The 22,560-nt window shown below is 40.7% G+C and overlaps 1 protein-coding gene across 13 annotated transcripts in view; it reads left to right on the top strand.

Moving 5' to 3' along the window:
• Positions 1-22,560, top strand: part of LOC120102844 (uncharacterized) — a 67,454-nt gene that overhangs the window by 4,099 nt on the left and 40,795 nt on the right. For 6 of the 13 annotated variants that reach the window (XR_015620164.1, XR_015620166.1, XR_015620163.1 and 3 more), the window contains one exon: positions 19,612-19,663. The exons of the other annotated variants lie outside the window; for them this stretch is intronic. Coding sequence is in view for 1 of the 6 variants with exons in the window: in XM_087551498.1 (XP_087407624.1) it covers positions 19,612-19,663 (52 nt within the window). In the remaining 5 variants the exon portion in view is untranslated. The remainder of the gene's footprint in view (positions 1-19,611; positions 19,664-22,560) is intronic. 13 annotated transcript variants of the gene reach the window in all.

Here is a 22,560-nt window from a genome sequence, read left to right as displayed (position 1 = left end):
ATTGTAGGGAACATAGGCATCTGTGATTAAAAGTGAGGGACAAAGGGCAGATTATACCACATATATCCATATGGTCTAATATACACCTCCACATATAAACATACATGAGCATGCACACACATGTCCACATGTATTTGAGGGGCAAGCTGTCTGTAAGACCCCTAGAAAGACATCTTTTCCACTAAAATTTTTGCCTTGTAACACGTCCTTCTCTTCAGCTTCTATTTGCTGCTTTGAGATTCACTTTTCCGTCCAGTGTTCCATAGGAGACTTCTAGTTGGGCTAAATTTAGGTAGAGAAGACATTCACCTAATGAAGCTTCCCTATACAGAAGTCCCCTGGTATGAGGACTGTTTCCAATGCTTCCTCGGTGCCTGTTGACGTAGGTAATAACTGATCCATGCAGCTGGAGTGGAATGGACTATGTGAGGGAGAAGACTAAGGCTAAGAGAAGAGAATGAGGGAAACTGGCTCTTATTCTGCACTTGCCTCCATTGTACCCCCAAGCCAACAGGCTCCAGTATGCACCTCCTTCAGTATTTGAGCTTCTCTTACGTGACCGCCTTTACACTTATTTCTTCATTTCAGAAGAGATGATTTTGAACCCAACTTTTCGGCGTTAAGAGGACAAATTTGGCCTTTCCTCATTTCCTGGATAAATATATAACCACAACCCCTACGACTACCTCTGTTTGACTGCAAATAATTATCATGAAATAATTATAGATGCTTTCTCTGGGCATGTACAATAATCACCTCTCCTCCCCCACCCTTAAACTTATTCACTCGGCTTTAATCATCACAAGAGACTTATTTATGCAAGGAAATAGCAAGTTATTCACTCGGCTCATTTTATTCACCATTGTCTTCTGATTTCTTCACACTACTTAATTTAGCACGTCAAGGTGAAACGATTAGTTTATCTCACCTTGACGGGCTGTAGTCCACAGGCAAAACATGTTCATGACATTCTCGTTGGATACTTCCTTTCTAGTAATAGCTATCTCCTGAATTATCATTGGCTGGTATTTCCAAGTCAGAATAGGTATGTGACCAGCAGGTAAATTGAATTGATAATGAATCAGAACAAATAAGGGCATCAAAAAAAATGTCATCTCTCGGGACCACTGTGCATGATAAAGAGTTGTTTCCGATCAACATCTGCCTTTACTCTTCATGATGATAAGAAAAACCCAATTAGCACCCACAGTTTTAAAAGATGCAACTTTTTATTTATCTAAGATTCCACTGCTAAAAACCTTGCCAGATTTACAATTCTAAAGACAACAGCTTTTTGTAAATGTGTTTTATTTGCAGTTATAATATCTATAGTTAAATCAGTTCATTAAAAATAGAGTTGTGTAAACTATCTCCCAAACTGCCATATTTGAGTGTTTAAAACAAAAATTATTTAAATTATATTCTTACACTGCATGAAAAAACTGTGAAGTCATCTAGTACATAAAATAATGTCTTTACATGGGAAACTCTTAATTAACATAGAGGTTAAGACTGTGTGTGTGTGTGTGTGTGTGTGTGTGTGTGTGGTGTGTGTGTGGTGTGTGTGTGTGTGTGTAGTGTGTGTGTGGTGTGTGTGTGTGTGTGGTGTGTGTGTGTGTGGTGTGTGTGTGTGTGTGTAGTGTGTGTGTGGTGTGTGTGTGTGTGGTGTGTGTGTGTGTGGTGTGTGTGTGTGTGTGTGTAGTGTGTGTGGTGTGTGTGTGTGTGTGTAGTGTGTGTGTGGTGTGTGTGTGTGTGTGTGGTGTGTGTGTGTGTGGTGTGTGTGTGTGTGTGTGTAGTGTGTGTGGTGTGTGTGTGTGTGTGTGTGTGCGTGTGTGCACATGGGGGTGGGGGTATGCATATGTTTACTATTATACAACTAGTTAGTCAACAGGGATTAAGTACACATTGTACCCAAGCACATGACCGTGATGGAATTTGCTACACTTAGCTTCTGAAGCAGCATTACCTGTCTGGGTCTCAGGGAAAATGAGCAACAGCTTATAGTCAATGAAAAACATCACACCCTTGATGCCCAGAAACAACAGTGTGACACTCTGGAGTTGAGAAGGTGTCTGTCTGGGGTGGAAATAGTCTACGGAGCTTGCTGTTTGCATTACAATATTTTTCCAGCCTCACCCAGCATAACTAATCACAAGAAAACCATGGAAAGTTTATGTCTCAATAAGGGCTTAGAATATCCTGGCATTTGAATGAGGCTGGAAAAGACCTGTAAGGCCAGGCATTTAGGCAGGGAGCAGGCAATGGACGGAGATCCCAGCGACCCAGTCCTGCTTGCTAATTGTGGGACTGGGGTCTGTCTCTTAATCACTTCCTACCTTCATGTCCTCCTTGTTAAATAGGAATGCTAATAGCCACCCTGCCTGCATACTTGTTATGAAGATCAAATGAATTAATGAATGGGAGATGGCTTTGTTAAACTTAAAAGTCTCCCTCAAGCATTAGTTATTCCTGTTTGGCTTTTATATTCTTTGGAAATCCCATTTATAATAAGGTTCTCCTGGAAAAGTCATCATTTCTTGAAACCCATGAAAGCTTTGTCTTTGTAACATCTCTTATGAGTTCCTTTGGAAGTTCAGCCAGCGCCTCTGTTCCCCGCTGTTCCGTGTGTGCTTTGCTCAAAGTGATTCGGGGGTCTGCCTGGCATTGGGCAGACTCTGCACATGGTCTGATCAGCGAGGACTGGTTCCTAGGGAATGAGGTTAGAAATATTCTCAGCTTCCTGCCTGCGGGGATTGGATCCAGAGCTTGCAAGGATACTGCAATCTATGGATGCTCAAGTCCCTGATATAAAATGCCATGACATTTGCATATAACCTACACAACCCTCCTGTATCCTTTAAATAATCTCCAGATTATTTATAATACCTAATGCGATGTAAATGCTATGTAAATAATGGTTATGTTGTATTGTTTAGGGAATTATGGTAAGAAAGGGAGTCTATCCATTTTTATTACAGTTGCAATTTTTAAAAAGGATTATTTTATTTTGAAAGTATAGCTCTCTGTATGTGTCCATGGGCAGGTATGTGTGCATGAATGTGGTAGCCCTTAATGGCCAGAGGTGTTGGAGCCTCCTGGATTCAAAGTTAAAGACTATTGTGAGTCACCCTACTTCAATGCTGGGAACTTAATTCAGGCCTTCTGCTGGAGTAGTAAGTAATGGTAACTGAGAAGCCATCTCTCCAGCTGCAGAAGGAGGGTTTTTCTGAGTGCTTGCAATACGTAGCTGGTTAATACTATCTGAAATCTACAGATACAAAATTGGTAACTTTGTGTAAATGGTTGATAATGTCTTTCTAATGCAAAAGTAACATACATTCTTATTTTTTATTTTATTTTATTTTTTTATTTTAAAACAATACAATAGGAAAAAATGTCAACCACTCCTATTCCTATCATACATATGTACAGGCCTCTTTTCCATGTATATACATTGTTCATTGAATATTTTATAAAATACTGAATGCTTGAGTCCCTAAATATTCATATGTTGAAGACCTAACCAGAGAGGGTCTTTCCAACGTAATTACATTAAGTGAAGTCTGAAATGGGAGCTTAATCTGATGGTGTTTTGTTGTACTTGTGAGAGAAGACTTCGGAGAGCTTCTCCCTACCTTCCCACCTAGGGAACATGAAGATATTGTAAGAGAGCAGCTATCTGGATCCAGGAAGTCCTTTAACAAATGAACAAGCACTTGATCTTGAACTTCTCAGAACCAGAACTGTCAGACATAAATGTCTGTTGTTTAAGCCCATAAAGCTACATAATCTGTGATGTTTTCTTGTGACATCCTACAAGCACATGCACTTACATTAGATACATCAAAATCACTTGAGGACTTAAAAGAGTGTGGTGTCGTGACTCTTTCTTGTGACATTCAGTATTCTACAACTTGATTTTAGTGGCCATATAACATTCACATGACCTAACGTTTTTCTACTAAAAGTGTTTTGTATGTATCACTCATACCTGGTACTATGTTACACAGGATCATTTTCAGAAAAATATATACGGTTACTGTACAGTGACCAATTTCTTCACCTTGCCTTCCCTTTCCTCTCCTCCACATCAGTTCTCTTTGTTCCCATAGGTACTTTATTATATACACAGCCTGAACTCTCCTATCTTTGTTCCCTAATGCTGGAGTGAGAAGGGCAAGCAACAGTACTTGTTTTGGGTGTGCAGAGTGCTAGAAATTCAAACTCAGGTTCTCACACTTGAGAAGCATAAGCTCTTATTCACTGTGCTATCTCCCTAGCTGAGAAGCCTTTTAATTTTGTGAAATCTCATTTGCCAGTTATTTTCATAACTGGACAGCTGGAGTCCTATTCATAAAGTCCTTTCTCATACTTATATCTTGAAGCATTTTCCTGACATCGCTCTGAAACCTCTATAAGCATAACACACACACACACACACACACACACACACACACACACACACACAGAGTAAATATTTTTTACTGACATCTCTCTGTAACCTCTATATACGTGTAATATGGATGTGCATAAAACACACACACAGTAAATATTTTTTAAAAGATACAATCAAATATCTAAAAATAGGCTGGAAAAACTTTAGGTCATTTTCCCCTAAAGACTCTACCAGAAAACTCTCAGATTTAGCAAATGTTTTCATCAAACTTTAAGTATACAAAACATTCAGATACAAACTCAGTAGTTTAAGAGTTTCAGATAGTGCATTAAGGTCATTTGTATATTTGGTGTTGACCTTACCTTTGTATAGGATGAGAGATAGAAATATAGTTTCATTCTTCTACATGTGGATCTCCGGTTTTCCCAGCAGCATTTTCTGAAAAGAGTGTGTGTGTGTGTGTGTGTGTGTGTGTGTGTGTGTGTGTGTGTGTGTGTGTTTGTGTTATATGTTAACACTCCATCATTCATAACAGGTAAAGATCTTTTTTTCCCCTCTGTAGTCTCCTGCTTTGTCTGAACGTTGGTGTTCTTTGCCATATAGAAGCTTTTAAATGACACGAGATTCCATTTATTAACTGTTGATCTTAGCATCTGTGCAATTAGTGTTATATTCAAAAAGTTTTCCTGTGCCAATAGGTTCAAGCCTTTTGGCTACATTGTCTTTTATGGGGTTCAGTGAGGTTCTTGATCCACTTGAAATTGAGTTTTGTGCAGGGTAATAAATTCAGATCTATTTGTATTCAACTTGAAGACATCCAGTTTGGCCAGTACAATTTCTTGAGACTGCATTTTCTTTCTCAGTGTGTACTTTTAGCATTTTGACAAAAATCAGGTGTCCATGTCTGGTATTTATGTCTGGGTCTTCACTTAAATTTCATTGATCAACATATCTGTTTTTAAAATAGATATTCTTTTTTTTTTTTTTTTTTGGTTCTTTTTTTCGGAGCTGGGGACCGAACCCAGGGCCTTGCGCTTCCTAGGTAAGCGCTCTACCACTGAGCTAAATCCCCAGCCCCAACATATCTGTTTTTAATGCCAATACAATGCTTTTTTTATTACTGTAGCCCCGTAGCACAACTGGAAATCTGGGATGGTGACACCTCCAACAGTTCTTTTACTACTCCAGATTGTTTTGGCTATTCTGGGGTTTTCATTTTTCCATAAGAAGCTGAAAGTTGTTTTGGCAAACTCTGTGAAAACTGTGTGGAATTTTTGAAGAGATTTACATTGGTTCCCTACATTGTTTTTTAGAAAAATAACCATTTTTACTATATTAATTCTTGCAGATAGATGAGCATGGGAGATCTTTCTATCCTTTCTGATTTTAGTAGTGATGCTATGAGTTTTTCTCAAATTTTAGATTGACCTTGGCTGTGTGCGTGTTGTACATTATCTTCATTATGTTGCCCTATGTCCCTTGTAGCTTTACTCTGTCCTTTATCATGAAGAGAGGCTGGATTTTGTCAAAGGCCATTTCTGCCTTTTAAGAAGATCATGTGACTTTTGTCTTTCAGTCTGCTGATGGGATGGATTGTCTTTATCAATGTTTAGCCATTCCTTCATTTCTGAGCTAAAGCCTACTTGAGTATTAGGGATAATCTCTTTGATGCGATCTTGGATTTGGTCTGTCAATGTTTTATTGAGAATTTTTGCATCTATGTCCATAAAGGATACTGATCTGCCACTTTCTTGTTGAGTCTTTGTGTGACTTAGGTATCAGGGTTATTGTGGTCTCATAAGTATAATTTGGTAGGGGTTGGGGATTTAGCTCAGCGGTAGAGTGCTTGCCTAGGATGCGCAAGGCCCTGGGTTCGGTTCCCAGCTCCAAAAAAAAAAAAAAAAAAAAAAAAAAAAAAAAAAAGAATAATTTGGTAAAGCTTCTTCAGTTTCTATATTGAGGATAACTTGAGTTGTATTTGTGGGTTTTTTTGTTTGTTTGTTTTTGTTTTTTTGTGAAAGTCTGGTAGAAATCTGTCCCTGGGTGGGATTTTGCTTGTTGGGTTTTTGTTTGTTTTATTTTTGGTTGAAAGATTTTAATTATTATTTCTATTTCACAAGGAATTGTGGGTCTCTTTAAATTTTATATGATCTTTGTAAGTTAAATCAAGATATCTACCTATTTCTTTCAAGTTTTCCAGTTTGATGCAATATAGATTTGTATAGTGTGTCCTCACAATTCTGTGATTTCCTCACTGTCTGTTTATATATCCTCCTTTCCATCTCTATATTTAACTTGGCTTTTTCTCTCTCTATCTTTGAGTTAATTTAGCTAAAGGCTTGTCCATCATTTTCCAAAAGAACCAACTCCTTTTTTCTTTGCTTCTGTGTGCTTCTTTTCATTTCTATTTTATTACTTGTAGCTCTGGAGTTTGACTATTTCTTGGCATCTACTCCTTTTGGGTGTTAGGTCTTCTTTTTGTTCCATAGCTTTCTGGTGCCATTGTTACTAATGAGATGCTCCAGTTTTTTAAAATGTAGGCGTTCAGCACTATGAGCTACTATCCATATCTTATACTCTGTTGGCAAGGTTTGTTAGTGAGGTTTTTATTTGATATCCTAAATGCTTCACTTAAGATTAGATTTTATTTACTGATTCTATTTCTATTTAACATTTTGCACTGTTTTCATCATTTCATTCTACTGTTTCTTTGTGTTTTCACAGACTTCATTGAGAGATTAACGCATATCCTCTTTTAAGTTCTTGGTCACATTCATGATTGCTAATTTGAATGCTGGGTCTTGTGCTTCAGCTTCATTGCTTTTCTCAAGTTTTACTATAGTAGGAATGGTAGGTTCTAGAAGAAGCATATTGTCTTGGCTGATCCTGGTTTTGGTTTGAGACTGGTGTCTAGGTATCTGGAAAAGTCATGAATGAGGTGATTCTAGGTGCTAATATCCAGTCTTGTCCTGTTGGATGAGTATTCTCTTCCTTGGTTCCCATGGTTCTTGTTGTGTCTTAGGGAAGTGTGGTAGCTTTGGGTTCCCTGATCAGGAGTGTTTCTGCAGGTCAGTGGTTAGCATAGAGAAGTAGGGATGGGTTAGGAGAAAAGGCAGGAGGTGTGGGAAGGTTGTGGGAAAGAGCTATAGAAATCCTATTTACACTAGAAGTAGGGTGGCCAGAGAATTGAAGATATTGTGAAAAGAGGAACTTCAGCAAGTATTTGTCTGTAGTGACAGCGAAGGGTTAGGAGCCCAGACCTGACCTTGTAACAAGTGTTGACATCTCTAGTGAATGAAGTTGAGGTGGGAGGAAGGTCACCTACAAGCAAACTAAAAGTCAGACTGGGGAAATCATAATCAATGACAGGAAGGATAATGACAGTTACCTACCTGGATCCATAGAAAGCGCCCCTTCCCCCGCTCCCTGTGTTTTCATCACTCTTTGGCCTTGGCAAATTCATCATTTACTTTTCTCTGCACATTACCCCAGGAGGTTGTTTGATCTTGATTCTCTTTGACAAAGACTAACCTTGATCTACCCTCTACTTATGTCCATCCCCAGTGAAAATATCTTTTCATAAAATTAGTATCTATTTTGTGGTCATTTGCAAAGAAGCAAATACTGAGAGATCTATCACAACATTTAAAATATAGTTAAAAAAGAGTTAAAAGAAATTTTCTTCAAAAAGGCCAGTACAAAAGTCCTCCTACGTGTACTAAGCTTCTAGATGCCTCAAATATTTTCATGAATGAAAGCCCTTTTGGTTATTTTCATTATAGGAGAAATTCTTTTATGGAAAATTCAAATCAACAAAGAAAGCTTAGATTTCAGTTCTGACATTTTTTAGCATAGTTGAGCAAACATGAGTCCTAAATTGACGTATTATGAAACACAATAAATAAGGTTTCAAAGGCTAACTAAGACTGCTAAGAGTTTTTGAAACAGATCTCTCCTTTATGTGTCTGACTTTCTGGCAGTCCATTGACTATGAGAGGACCTGGTGCTTGAAGGCTTCTGGATAGACTTACAACAGCCACAATGAGTGAGGTGGGGGGATGGGCAATGAAAGTCACTTCTGCAGAATCATCTATTATAAAATGTCCTTGTGGCCAGCTTGGAATTAGAAGAGTCCTGACAGTGTCTGTTAAAAGACTGTACTGATTTTAAGAGGTTAACTGCTAATGGGTAAACAATTCAGCTCAAACAATTTCAGTTGAATTTCTACTTTGTATAATGCACAAAGATGATAGTGTTTGCTGTTGAGCATGGGCGGTGACACTAGTGATGGAGGTGGTGGTGTGTGATTGTGTGTGTGTGTGTCGGGGGCGGGGTATAGTCAAAAGCTATGGCAACAGACAGGCAAAAGACATATAGCCTAAAGTATTGGCAAGAAATCCAGTTGCTTCAGTTTCAAGGTACAGACAACAAAATTAAGTTCAGTGTAGTGGTCCTTGAGAAAAAGGAATTTCAGAGAGAAACTTAAGCAATCTGAAGATCAGTGAGTGTGGTTGGGTGGGTGGGGTGTGGGATGAGCAAGAAGTGGGACCACCTTGAGGCATTCAGTGATTCTGAAAGATCCCCGAAGAGAGACCCTTTCTAAAGTCTCAGGAAATCGCAGACCCCAGACACAGAGAGACCATTTTGGATGTAATAAGCAAAGGCGAGGTTTATTACGGAGATCTATTACGGGGATCTCCGGGTCGACATGTATCCTGCGCAGGAGACAGAGGTGTCGACCCCGAAGCTCAAAAGTCAGGGGTTTATATAGGGAAGGCTAGGGGGTTTGGCGCGGTTACACACAATTGGCTAATTTCTGGCGCGGCTATAAGTGATTGGCTCATTTAAACATGGCAGTGAGATTACAGCACAGCAGGAGAGTACGTATTGACTGGAGTGTACAGGATTTTAGAAGCTAGGGGCGTATCAGGGTTTGAAGGACATCTGGTTAAGGTGTGACTCTGAGTAAGCTGGGGGAGGTGCCTTTCTCCAGATGGTTTGGGTCAGTCCTGATAACACGGGCTAGTTCCTGCATTCCTTTTCTTTATCTTTATGGTCTGTTAGTCCTAGCGGCAGGGCGGGGCTGCCTGGACTTGCTTTTCACAGTGTTTAAGCCTGAGTCTGTGAATTTTGAAACTTACTCTTTTAACTTCATATTTTTAAACCTTAAATCTGTATAATTTTCCTTTCAATTCCTTTTTCCTATTTCTTTTCTGGAGTAATTTTCTGATAAAGAGACTGTCTGCTCCACCATTTGACTGCAAGATCCACAAAGCCAGACAATGTGTCTGCTTTGTTCATTGTCCCCAAGAAGCAGTTGGCACTAACAAACATACAAAGTATCCCTGAAAATTGACAGCTAACTACAGAACCCTTGATTAACATCTAGTCCTAGAAAAGGGGGCTTGAGGAAATATATATAACTTCTGTTTACAAGAGTTTCGGTTGTACATAGACTCAAATACAAAACTATTGATTGTGGAATTCCAGAAACAAATACTTTATTAGCTAAAAATTGTACACTCTGTCTAGCATAAGTAAATCTGCTCTCGTTCTACTTGTACCATCCAGAAAAATGGATCATTACTTTGTCCAGTGTACTCATGGTGTATGTGCTACCCACGCACTAGCTGTCTCAGTTATCATATAACTGCTGCAGTATTACAATCCTGTTTTCCAGTAGTTGTTTTAATTCCTTTGTGATCCCCTTCCAATACACATAACTGCTCTCTAACAGGGTCCCACAGCCACCACACTTTGCTAGGACTCAGAGTAGACAACAGTGACCAAAGAACACAACACCTTCTCAACAATGATGAGAGCAATTGTATGCCTTGTGATGGTTTGCTAGAGAATGGGCCTCATAGTCTCATAGAATTAGAATTCCTGGAGTATTGGTCAGTGGAATTATTTGGGAAGAATTAGAGGAAGTCTCTGGGAACATGTTTGGGGATATCAAAAGTCTATAATACTCTTAGTCTCTCCTCTCTCTTATCCTCTCTGTTTCTCTGTCTCTATCTCTCTGTCTCTTTCTCTCTCCTCCTTTCCATTCTTTCTCCTCTCTTTTTCCCCACCTCAACCTTATGTTTGTAGACCAAGATGTAAGCTTTCAGCTACTGTTTCAGTGTCATGCCTGTCTGCTTGCTTCTCACCATTATGGTCATGGACCTTACAGAAACTTGGAGCTTTACCTTAGAATAAAAAGATTTAAAATTGTATTCCCAAACAGATGGAAACAAAAAACCAAGCTGGTATAGCCATTTTAATATCTGACAAAATAGACTTCAATACAAAACTATCGTTTGACAGGGAAGGACACTACAAAGGAAAAATTCACCAAGGAGATACTGCAATTCTCAACATTTATATACCAAACACAAGAACACCTACATTCATAAAATAAATACTTCGAAAACTAAAATTATGTATCACACAGTGATAGTGAGTAAATTCAGTACCTCACTCTCATCAATAGATAAATCATCCAGAGCCTCCCCCAAAATTACCAGAGTTAAATAATGTCATAAATCAAATTGAACAACATACACCTACAGAGTACTCCACCCAAATACTAAAGAGTATGACTTCTTCTCAGAAGCCCACTGAATTTTAAAAATTGAGGACAAATAGGTCACAAAGCAAGTCTCATCAGATATAGAAAAATTGAAATAGCACCCTCTATCCTATAAGGACATGAAGAATTAAAGCTAGATATCAATAACAGTAGAGATGGCAGTGAAGGATTAAAAATTAATAATAAGCCGCCTAGCTACCCAAAAAGAAGAGGTAGGGTCTGTGAGAACATGAACTTTTCGCCCCTCCCTTGCTGTACAATGGTTCCCGGAACATTCTTGCATGAAAGGTTTCCTGGAACAGCCACAATGACCCATAGCCTCCGGCCACAATGGTCCAATGGCCCTGTAAAATGTCACTACCCCTAATCACAATGTCACAAAGTCCTAAATTGTATGGGCAGTTTATGGTTTTGGAATTCCCCTCCTCCCTCCCTCTTGATCCCCCTGGTTTGTGGTTTTTTCCTTTATAAGCTCTGTGAAAATTCAGGTCGGGGTCGAACTCCTCTACTCCTTGTGTGGCGTATGAGTCTCGACCCCAGCATGCTGGCCTGAGCTCTCGTTTCATCTCGCTTACAATAAATCTTCCTCGTGTGATTGCAGCAGGTCGGTGTCTGTGTCCTACTGGGTGCGCGTCTTTCCCGAGACTTGAGTGGGGGGCTCCCTTCGGGGGTCTTTCATTTGGGGGCTCGTCCGGGATCTGCGCGACCACCCAGGGGTCCTAGACCCACTTGGAGGTAAGATTCTCTGTTTTATCTCAGCGCTGTGTCTGGGTCTGTGTCTATGTTCTGTCTGGGAATCTGGTGCGATCGCTGTTTCGGTTTTGCGGACGCTCAGTGAGACCGCGCTCCAGGAAGGAGAGCGGGGTGGATAGGGATAGACGTGTCCAGGTACCCACCGTCCGTTCGCCCTGGGAGACGTCCCAGGAGGACAAGGGGGGACCAGGGACGCCTGGTGAACCCCATCTGATAGGTCCAGAGGAGACTTTACTCCTTGACGACCGGTTTGTTAGGCAAGGTCTGCGACCTGCCGATCAGTTTCAGTGCCTCTGGTCGACACGAAGTCGACGTCGGTTTTGTTTTCTTTTTTCTCTTTTGTTTGTGCTCGTGTGTGTGAGTGTGTGTGAATTAAGTCCTGTAGTCTGTGTTTTTCGGTACCGGTTTAAGGTCTTAGTGCACTGTCTGGGCAGATGAAGGATTCCTGCCCTGTGCACGAGAGTCTTAGTGCACTGTCTGGGCAGAAGAAGGATTCCTGCCCTGTGCACGAGAGTCTTAGTGCACTGTCTGGGCAGAAGAAGGTTTCCTGCCCTGTGCACGGGTGGAAGAAGGTTCCCCACCCCGAAATGGCGCCTGTGAGTAGATGAAGGATTCCTACTCCGAATAGTCTTTTTCTTTCTTTCTTTTCCTTTTTAGAAAGCGCACCGGGGGACGCCCCAATCGCGCAGGCTCTGGGACTCGTGAGAGACGTTCCACGAGTCAGCCTTTGTTGGGTCCTGGCTCTGGGACGCGTGAGAAACGTTCCTCGAGCCGAATTTTGTCGGGAGGACCCGGCAACGGACAGTCAAAAAGATCTGACTGTGACTTTGGAGGTCGAGTTCGGCTGCCTATTTAAGTATAGGCACGGACAAGTGTGCTTAGATGTGTTAGTGTCTGTTGTCTGTATTCTGTTTCTGTGTTTGGTATCCCAGAAGCAGCTAAGGTTAAGCTGCAGTTTGGGCCAGGTACTGAAGGTACCAGGCATCTGTGGAAATTGGTTATAGGATGCTTTGTCTTGGTCTTGTTTGTCTGGATTGTTTTCTGTGGTATTGTCCAGTGTTTTTTTGACTTTTGTTTCGTGTTTGAATTTGGACTGACGACCGTGTTTAAAATCTTGGACTGACGACTGTGTTTGAAATCATGAAACTGTTTGCTTTGTTCGTCGAAGAGTTTTACTTGGTCCCCTTAATGCTTAGTAAGAAACTTAATCTTATGGACCCCGCTCTAGTGGCGGTGTGTTGGTTGATAGCCAAAGTTAATTTTTAAAATAGTGTTTTATCTGTGCTTGTGCTCGCAGCACACAGTAGAGGGGAGCGAAATTAGCTGCGGAGCAGCTGCTGCAGCGAGCATGGGGACTTCTCAAGTCTCACCCAATTTTTCTGGCTCTTCAGGAGCTGTTTAAAAGGAAAAGGCTTAAGGTAAAAAGAAACACTATAGAGAGATTTCTTAGTGAATTACTACACCTTGGTTCGCGATCTCTGGGAATCTCATGGTGGACAGCTGAGATAAGCTGGAAAAGGATTTAAATTTTGCTTGGGAGCAAAGAATCTTAAAGGCGGAGTTTCAGCCCGTATGACACTTAGTGCATAACTGCCTAAAAGATCAAAAATGCTGTTAACAGGCTAAAAAAAAAAAAAAAAAAAAAGGGACAGGCTGTGTTAGAAATGCTACAGGAAGAATAATCTAAAAAGGCTGAGAGCTAGGTGGGGCTATAAGGAAAACAAGAACAGGAAAGGAATTTCTGACATTTGCTCACAGAAGGAGAGTGCTCATTTAGAGAAGTTCTTTAAGGAAGCCTGCCTTATCTGCTGTCTTTATTCCAAGGGAGGAGTCAGTCTCCAGCACTAAATTACTTGGAGTTAGCCAAGGTCAGGATTAATGTTTTCTTTTCCATGGGCCTTTAAACCCAGTGAGACAGTTTGGTAAAGGGCTACTACTGAGGTCCTGATAGCCCCAGGTGAACTGGTTACAATTCTTTTATCAGCCCCCTGGCATCTAGCACCCAGGTTCTAACCATCTCTCCATCCTTTTGTTATTAGTTGTTACTAGAAGCCTAGTGTCATTTGGAGGCTGGTTCTCTTGAGAGGCAAAGCCATGGAGCTGACACTGACAATGGCCTTTTTGTTCCAAGAAAGGCCTCCTGGTTTAGCTGTGTGACTAAATGCTGTTTGCCCTCTTCGGTAGACTCTATTCTCAAGATTCTCTTGTTTTCTCACCATCCCATTTGATATGCTTGTTAGTAACTGTTACAGGTCTTCTTTACCACTGAGGAAAGACGGAATCCTACTAGAGGCCAGAAAAAAAAAAAAGGGTTCCAACACGCATAGAAGGCCCTCACTTCTGCCTGCTCTCTTCAGACGCCTGAAGGTAGGGAGTGCCAGGTCTGCCCCCAGGCTCCAAGGGTCGGTCTCCTAGGGGCTGGAAAATGCCCCACCAATCTGGCTAAGATAAGGAAAAGATATGAAGAGAAAGTTACAGAAACTTGAAGGGTTAAGCTAAGTCGCTGAGAGAGTTATTGTAAGTTGATGCATGGTTCAGGGTCTGTGCAGAAAAGTGGACAGCACCTAATAGCTGTAGAAGAAGATGCAGAGAGACAGAAAAAAAAGAAAGAAAGAAAGAAAGAAAAAAAGAAAGAAAGAAAGAAGGTTAAAAAGAGCAGGAAGCTAGGGAAGAAAAGAGACTAAAGGAAGAGGAAATTAGAGAGCTAAAGAGAGATAAAAGACAAGAGAGGAACATATACTGGCCACAGTAGTTAGGGAACCTAGGAAGATAGTACCTGGCAACAGAAGAGAATTCCTGGCTAAAGATCAGTGTGCCTAATACGAAGAAAAAAAAAAAAGACACTGGGTCAGGGACTGCCCCAGAAAGAACAAGAGGGGACACTGGAGAGCCTCTTGGTCCTAGAGTGCTGGCTATGTACAGAGATAGAAGGGAAGTGTGGATGCAGGGACCCAATGCTCTGTGCTCCTATGCCCCCCTCCAGTGGGCCAATATCCAAAGACCTTGGGTACAGGGGCCTACTGGCAACAAACAATACTTATGGACTGCCCGAAGAACAGTGGACCTTGGCGTGGGCCGGGTAACCCACTAGTTCATAGTCATCCCTGACTGCCCCTATCCCTTGCTCATGAGAAAATTGCTCTCCAAAATGGCTTGCGTGGGCTGAAATGGCTGGGTGAGGCCATGTGTATGCATATCTACAGACTGTGTATGCGGAGCTTAAGACCTGTCTCAGTGCACCAGTACCTGATGCTGGGAGACGAATGGCTTAGCGCTGTTCTACTTGGAACATATCACTCCTGCCAGCCGGGCACTAACAATTATCACCCAATCCAGGACTTAAACTGTGATAGAGTGGCTGATGTTCTGCCTTTGAATAGAGTGTCCCAAAAGATGGGACCACTGGTCAGCTGCCATGGACTAGATTCTCCACTGGTTGGGGACAATCTGGTCACCTTGCTGCCCAATCCGGACCTGGAGCCACCACAGCACGAGTGTCAAGTACTGGCAGAAGCCCATGGGTGGAGGAAAGACCTCTGCGACTGGCTGATTGACCCCTGCTGAAAGCCGAGGACCTTGTCCACAGACGGGAACAGTTCTCTTCATGAATGAAGGTCAGAGACAAGTGGGTGCTGCCATGGTGGACAACACAATGTCATCTGGGATGACTGAACCTCTACCCCCCCAGTACATCAGCACTGCAGATGCCTTTACCATCTCTTGGATGCCCTGGTGAAGCCAACAACTGTGAGTACTATTCATTGCTCAGGATATCAGGAGGGAAGAGATTCAGTGACATGGGGCAATAACGAAGCAGATAAAGTGGCTCGAAAAATGGTTATGCAGGAGCCCATCCTGGTTGCAGGCCTGCAAGAGACAGCCACTGGGAACTGGGATCGGACTAAAGGATGGCCTCACTTAGAAAAGGCCCAAATTGCTTAAAAGATAAAGGACAATGGCACATTGAGGGGAAAGCTATACTTCCCAGAGAACAAAGAAAAGACTCACTTTGCCAAATACAGAAATGGACTCAATTAGGAGATAAAAAGTTTGTCCAAGTAGTTAAGTGTATGTAATAGACTTTAAGATTTTAGCCAGAGAGGCAGTAGAAAGTATAAGGTATGTCAATAAGTGAATGCTTAGCAAGCAAACAGGGCAAAGAGACCTAGAGAGTTTGGTGAAAAGTCGAAGTGAACTTCACTGAGATAAAACCAGAAAAATATAATCACAAGTATCTCCTAGTGCTTGTAGATACTTTTTCAGGAATAGATAGAAGCTTTCCTCACCAAACGAGAGACGGCCTCTGCAATCATCAAGAAGATACTGGAAGAAATCTTCCCCAGGTCTGGAATGCCCAAGGTAATCTGGTCAGACAACGGCCCTACTTTCGTTGCCAAGGTAAGCCAGGGTGTGGCCAAGTATTTAGAGGTCAATTGGAAATTACATTGTATTTACAGACCTCAAAGTTCAGGACAGGTAGGGTAAATAAATAGAACTCTAAAAGAGACCCTGACCAAATTAACCATGGAGACTGGCACAGACTGGGTGACACTCCTTCCCTCTTGCTCTCTTCAGAGCAAGAAATACCCCTTCCAGATTCAGCCTTACCCCCTTTGAGATCTTATATGGGGCCTCAGCCCCCCTGACTGTATTAGATGATGTTACTGAACCAACATGTCATAGTGCCATAGTAATAATGATTTGTGTGCCAGGCTAAAAGACCTACAGGTGATACAGAAAGAAATCTGCTCACAGCTGACAGCAGCCTATGCCCCGGAGACCCCTGAGACATCCCATCAGTTCCAGGTTGCAGCTACACTGAGTCCAGACACTCGAGCCTCGCTGGAAAGGACCGTACCTGGTGCTGCTGACCACCCTGACAGCTGTCAATTCTCAGCCCTCACCAGCCATGTACTAGCTGTTGGGGCTGAGAGCTAGAGGGAAACTCAGTCATGTTTGTCCTGGGTTCTATCAAGATAGGTGTGGGATAGGCTTGATTTCCATTACAAATGATGTAACATTGCATATGTTAGTACTCTTAACACTTCTTGGGACTGTGCCTCAGGGATCACAGTCCGTATAAGCTTAGAAGTTCTAAAAGCTAGTCATGACCTTGGTGGATAGGCTTGGATAGTGTCCAGGTTAGAATCCTCATGTTAAGACTACAATACCAAGCTGTTATGCTAGATGAAGCTGAGTTCTCCATGAAGTTCTAGGATTAGAACTATTAACAAAAAGAAGAAGTGGGGAATGAAGGATTAAAAATTAATAATAAGCCGCCTAGCTACCCAAAAAGAAGAGGTAGGGTCTGTGAGAACATGAACTTTTCGCCCCTCCCTTGCTGTACAATGGTTCCCGGAACATTCTTGCATGAAAGGTTTCCTGGAACAGCCACAATGACCCATAGCCTCCGGCCACAATGGTCCAATGGCCCTGTAAAATGTCACTACCCCTAATCACAATGTCACAAAGTCCTAAATTGTATGGGCAGTTTATGGTTTTGGAATTCCCCTCCTCCCTCCCTCTTGATCCCCCTGGTTTGTGGTTTTTTCCTTTATAAGCTCTGTGAAAATTCAGGTCGGGGTCGAACTCCTCTACTCCTTGTGTGGCGTATGAGTCTCGACCCCAGCATGCTGGCCTGAGCTCTCGTTTCATCTCGCTTACAATAAATCTTCCTCGTGTGATTGCAGCAGGTCGGTGTCTGTGTCCTACTGGGTGCGCGTCTTTCCCGAGACTTGAGTGGGGGGCTCCCTTCGGGGGTCTTTCAGCAGAAAGTATACAAACTGATGAAAGTTGAACAACTCACTATTGAATAAAAACTGAGTCAAGATAAAAATCAGGGGGATAATCTAAAATGTTTTAGAATTGAATGAAAATGAAAATACAAGATAGTCAAACTATGGGACACAATGAAGTCAAGTCTAAGAGGGAGTGCTCTGGAGAGAGCACTAAATGTCTATATCAAAAAACTAAGATGATCTTATGTTAGTAACTTGACACACCTGAAATCTCGAGGAAAGCTAGAACTAACATCCAAAAGGAGTGGATAGAAAGGAATAATCAAATTCAGAGATGAAGTCAATAAAATAGAAGCAACCAACAACCAAAATACAAAGAATCAATGAAACAAAGAATTGGTTCTTTGACAAATTAACAAGATTTACAACTCTTAGTCAAATTAACTAAAAGATGAAGAGGGAGGATCCAAATTAAGTTAGAGGTTAAAAGGGGATAACACAATAGACACAGATGAAATTCAGAGAATCATGAGGATATATTTTTAAATTCTGTATTCCACTGGACCAGAAAACTTATATGAAATTTGGATTATATATGTATGGATTTCTTCACAATCACATGTATTTATATGCATTTATTTACTTACTGAAGTAAAATAAAAATCATATGAACAATTTAACATACCCATAAATCCTAGTGAAGTAAAGCTATTTCAAAAACAAAATAACATTCTCTGAAACAAACCATCTTTCTTCTACAGCATTTAGACTGTAATGTCCTCCTGGTAACTGTCTCCCTTCCCATACTGGTCTAATTTCTCTTGGTACTTTCATAGTTCAAATGTCAGATCCTTGAGATAGCAGCAGACCATATTATTACTAATAATTGTGATCTTATTATGTCCCTTGGCATTCAAGTTTTGGAAATGTAACCCTGTTGAGCAATGGTACAGAGGCCTGCATGGCCTTGGTGGGGACAGAGTGACAAGGGTCCTTCCCCTGGGACAGGGCCCTGGTATGAGACTCCATGAATGTAGATGGCTGTTGTGCTCATTAGGCTTGTTTGTGGAATAATGTAAATATTTTCTGGAACCAGTGCTTGAAGTGGAGGACTTTTACCTCAGAGGAATGCCTCTCAGTTAAGGTTAATGATTCCATGATAATTAGAAACAGCAGGAGTTGAGGGTGTGGCTATGACTCAGCAAAACAGTAAACACTGAGACCTTCTGGATAGCCCTTAAGGCTGTGGGAAAGAGCTCTAAATACATTAATTAAAAATATATAGTTTCTCAACTATGTAAAAAATAAAGATGCAATATGAATTATATGAGGAGCTTCACAAATCTAAATGAACAAAAGCAGCTATGCTGTAAGACAACGTGTCATAAAATTACTAAGGAAGGAGATAAAGAGATGTAGGGAGTGGTGATCAAAGGAGATCCCACCCAGATAAATTTTTAGTTTACACTTACAAAAGCAAATAGATTCCTGAGTTCAGGATCAGCCTTGGACAGAGAGTTGTTATTCCCAGGTGTGATAGAAATGGTAATTTCAGGGCATGGTCCCACCCAACTAGTTTATCATCTGTTCTTAACAAAGGCAGACAGATCTCTGAATTCTTTTGCAATGTTAAGAAAAAAGATATGCTTGCTGTCTCCTAAGAATCAAAGGGCTGGGGTCACAGGATGCTGATTCACAAGACAATCAAAAGGAAACTGGGAGTAAATGACTGGATTGATATGTAAAATAAAAGTCTGGATCTGTATTCTGCTGGAGATGTGCTATCCAGAGAATTTTTTAGAATAAAAAGAGAGAACTGCTTGGAGAACTTATACAAGCAAGCAGGACATTGACAGAGAGATCTCCAGAGAGAAAGCAGAGCATAGAGAGACAAAGACTGGAAAAGCAGAACACAGGTCATCAGCTGGACCCACAACTAGACTTGAGTTGAACACAGGTCATCAGCTGGACCCACAACTAGACTTGAGTTGAACACAGGTCATCAGTTGGACCCACAACTAGACTTGAGTTGTTCTCTTTGCCACTCCCAGACACACCTGTCAGAACTTCTCTCCAAGCCAAGGCTGGTCCATGGCATAAAGGCACCTCTAAGATGTGATCTAGTCATGAAAAGAGTGTTTGCATTGCAGGGCGTGGCTGTTGCAGACTAGGATACTCTTGCAAGGTGGGCCACTCTGGCAGGTAAGTTACTATTGGTTGGTGGTTTATGCTGACAAGAGGCGAGGTTCTGGGCCCTTCTTCTCACCATCTTTCTTCTGACATGAAGATGGTCATGAAAATCCCCACCAGACATTGGCAACTTAACATTGGATTTCACTACCATCAAAACTACGAGGAATGTTTTTTGGGGTTTTTTTTTTTTGTTGTTGTTGTTGTTGTTTGTTGGTTTTTTTTGTTTTGTTTTTTGTTTTGTTTTTTTTTAAGTCCCAATCTGTAGTGTTCCACCATAACAATACAAGTGAACAAGATGAATGGTTTGATTCATAGCTGTCTTTTTTTCTAAGTTATAGCCTTTCCAAAGACAAGAGACAGACCATGAGTCCTCACTACTTCTGGGACTACCTGCTGATAGAAAGCTTGTGTGTCCGCCATATAACCTTATCCCATTCCATCTGTTCCCTTCCATAACAGGATAACTTTATAGGTCTGTCGTGGAAAATTCAGCAAAATAATAAAGGGTGTTTGATATGAAAACTACTATTCAAAAAATGCTCAATATTGTTTTGATTAACATTCAAATAATAGTCACTTAATTGAATTAGTAACAAACATCAGTAACAATGGGTGGCTGCTCTGTGCCAAGTGCTATTGAAACAGTACTACACTTAATTCATTGCATCTTTCCAACACTAGGAAGAGGTTGTACTATCAAGTCTATTTACCCAGAAGAATGCTGAAGGGAAAGAAAGCTAAGCTATTTGTTCAGAGTCACACCACAATTAAAGAGGGGAACACCAGGAAGCTTTTCCTACCATGTGTGTTCCCGTTTTCCAAGGCATTTGTTGTAAATGCTTTCTTGTCTTTAGCACCCTCTTTTATGACCCACATAGAACTGTTAAAAGACAGTATCATCTACATTAAAATTTTGCTTTAGACATATCTAAATAATTTTAGACGCACAAAAAGATGATTAAAAGATATTCATATTGTCACATACATTATCTACTGTAATTCAGTAGTGTCACTTGCATAAGATCATCTTACTGTTTTCTTTAAAAACAAATTTTATTTTCTAAATATCTGTATATGTTTACAGAATACGGTATGGAACTCTCCCATCCAAGTACTAACAAGGCCCAGCCCTAATTAGCTTTCACAGTTGGACACATTTCAAAGTGGTGTGGTTACAGATGAGTTTGATAATCTAAAAGATACATAAATAAAGGTCAGATTAACATTTCACCTCCTTAGACATTAATCATCTCTGTGCTTGGGGCCTGTTGGACTCTTCTAGTTATTTTGAAATATATTATAACATTTTGTCAGCTATAGTTACTCCACTGTGCCATGGATCATCAGAGGCCAAATCCTTCCTATCCATCCCAAATCCTTCCCACCTGTGCTCCTCACCCTTTCCCTTTCCAGCTCACTTGTTCCCCGTCCCTAACCCTTAACGATCACTACTCTATCTCTCCTATGATACTGCTTCTTATAACTCTCATGGTGTTATTTGTGAGTAGAAGGGCACAGCTCCATGTTTTTTTAATGTAGTGTCACAAAACACATATGCATATACATCCACACAAAGTGGACACAAGTATAAATATCCTAAATTCTGCACTGACCTGTGCAATTAACTATTTGCTCATAATTTGGAGTTTGATCCTTAAATAGAACCTACTTATTGCTTACTAAGGTCTTTAACAAAAAAAATACTGTGGGGCTAGAAATGTGGCTCAAGGGTTAAGAGTTCTTGAAGAGGACCAGTGTTCTGTTCCCAGGATTCATGGCAGGTGACTCACAACTATGACTCTAGTTCCATGAGATCCAGTCTCTCTGGCCTCCACACCTCCTATTACATGTGTAGCCACATGCACATGCATACATGTATACATACACATTCATAATTTAAAGTAGTAAATAAATCATAGGCTGCATAGATAGCTCAGCAGTTTAGAATTCATAATACTCTTGCAGAAGAACCAAGGTCATTTTCCAGAACCCATGTTGAGTGGCTTATAATTGCCTGTTAACCCATCTCCGGGAGAATAAGCCTCTGCACTTATACATAAATACATACATACATACATACATACATACATACATACATACATACATACACACAACATATATACAATTAAAAGAATATAAATCTTTAATATATAAATATTTATTCAAATTTGACAAAATTTATTGTAGTGTTAGTAGAGACATTCATCTCAGTCTCTCACCCCACCCACCTCCCCTTAGGTTAATATATCATTGACTCAAGTAAAGAATATGTAGGAGAAAAGTTATTTCAACAAACAATAAAAAGGACAAGTGAACACAAGTGGACAGTTTGCCTACATAAAAGTTAAATTCATGTACCTTGATATACTTACGTCATGTGTAAACTAATAGTGTTGTGTACCTTTCCACTGTTTTACCTGGGGCTTATTAAGTAAACTTTAATGTAATGAGCAAAACATTAAAAATATTCATAGGCTGCTTCTTGGACGTTAGCACATTAAAAAATGCCTAATGAATAATTACCCCTAAGGAAATTCACTGAAGCTACTTCCAAGTTTAACATGGTAATTTTCAAGGAAATCTTATCATTTAATAGTCTGTGACTATTAAAGATGCATTTAACTGTCACATTAAAAGAAAATACATATATGATACAAAAGTACAAAACAAACATCCTGCTATAAGGGTCCATGATTCCCTGAAGAATGATTCCCCAGATTTAAATAGTATGTAAAGGAAAAAAATGTTTTATTCTGCAGAAGTCCAGCATGTTGGGGTCTCACCATAGACACCTAAGACACCATAGACCAAGATAGACACTGAAGTGAGTTTGCAGGCCTGATTTAAAGCACATTAGGGAATTCTGGGGCAAGTGACCTCTATGTTAATCTGTTGGGTCCATCTCT

This window comes from Rattus norvegicus, chromosome 5, assembly GCF_021556685.1.
Source record: "Rattus norvegicus strain SHRSP/BbbUtx chromosome 5, alternate assembly SHRSP_T2T, whole genome shotgun sequence".
NCBI lineage: Eukaryota > Metazoa > Chordata > Mammalia > Rodentia > Muridae > Rattus > Rattus norvegicus.
This window is presented reverse-complemented; position numbering and strand designations above follow the sequence as displayed.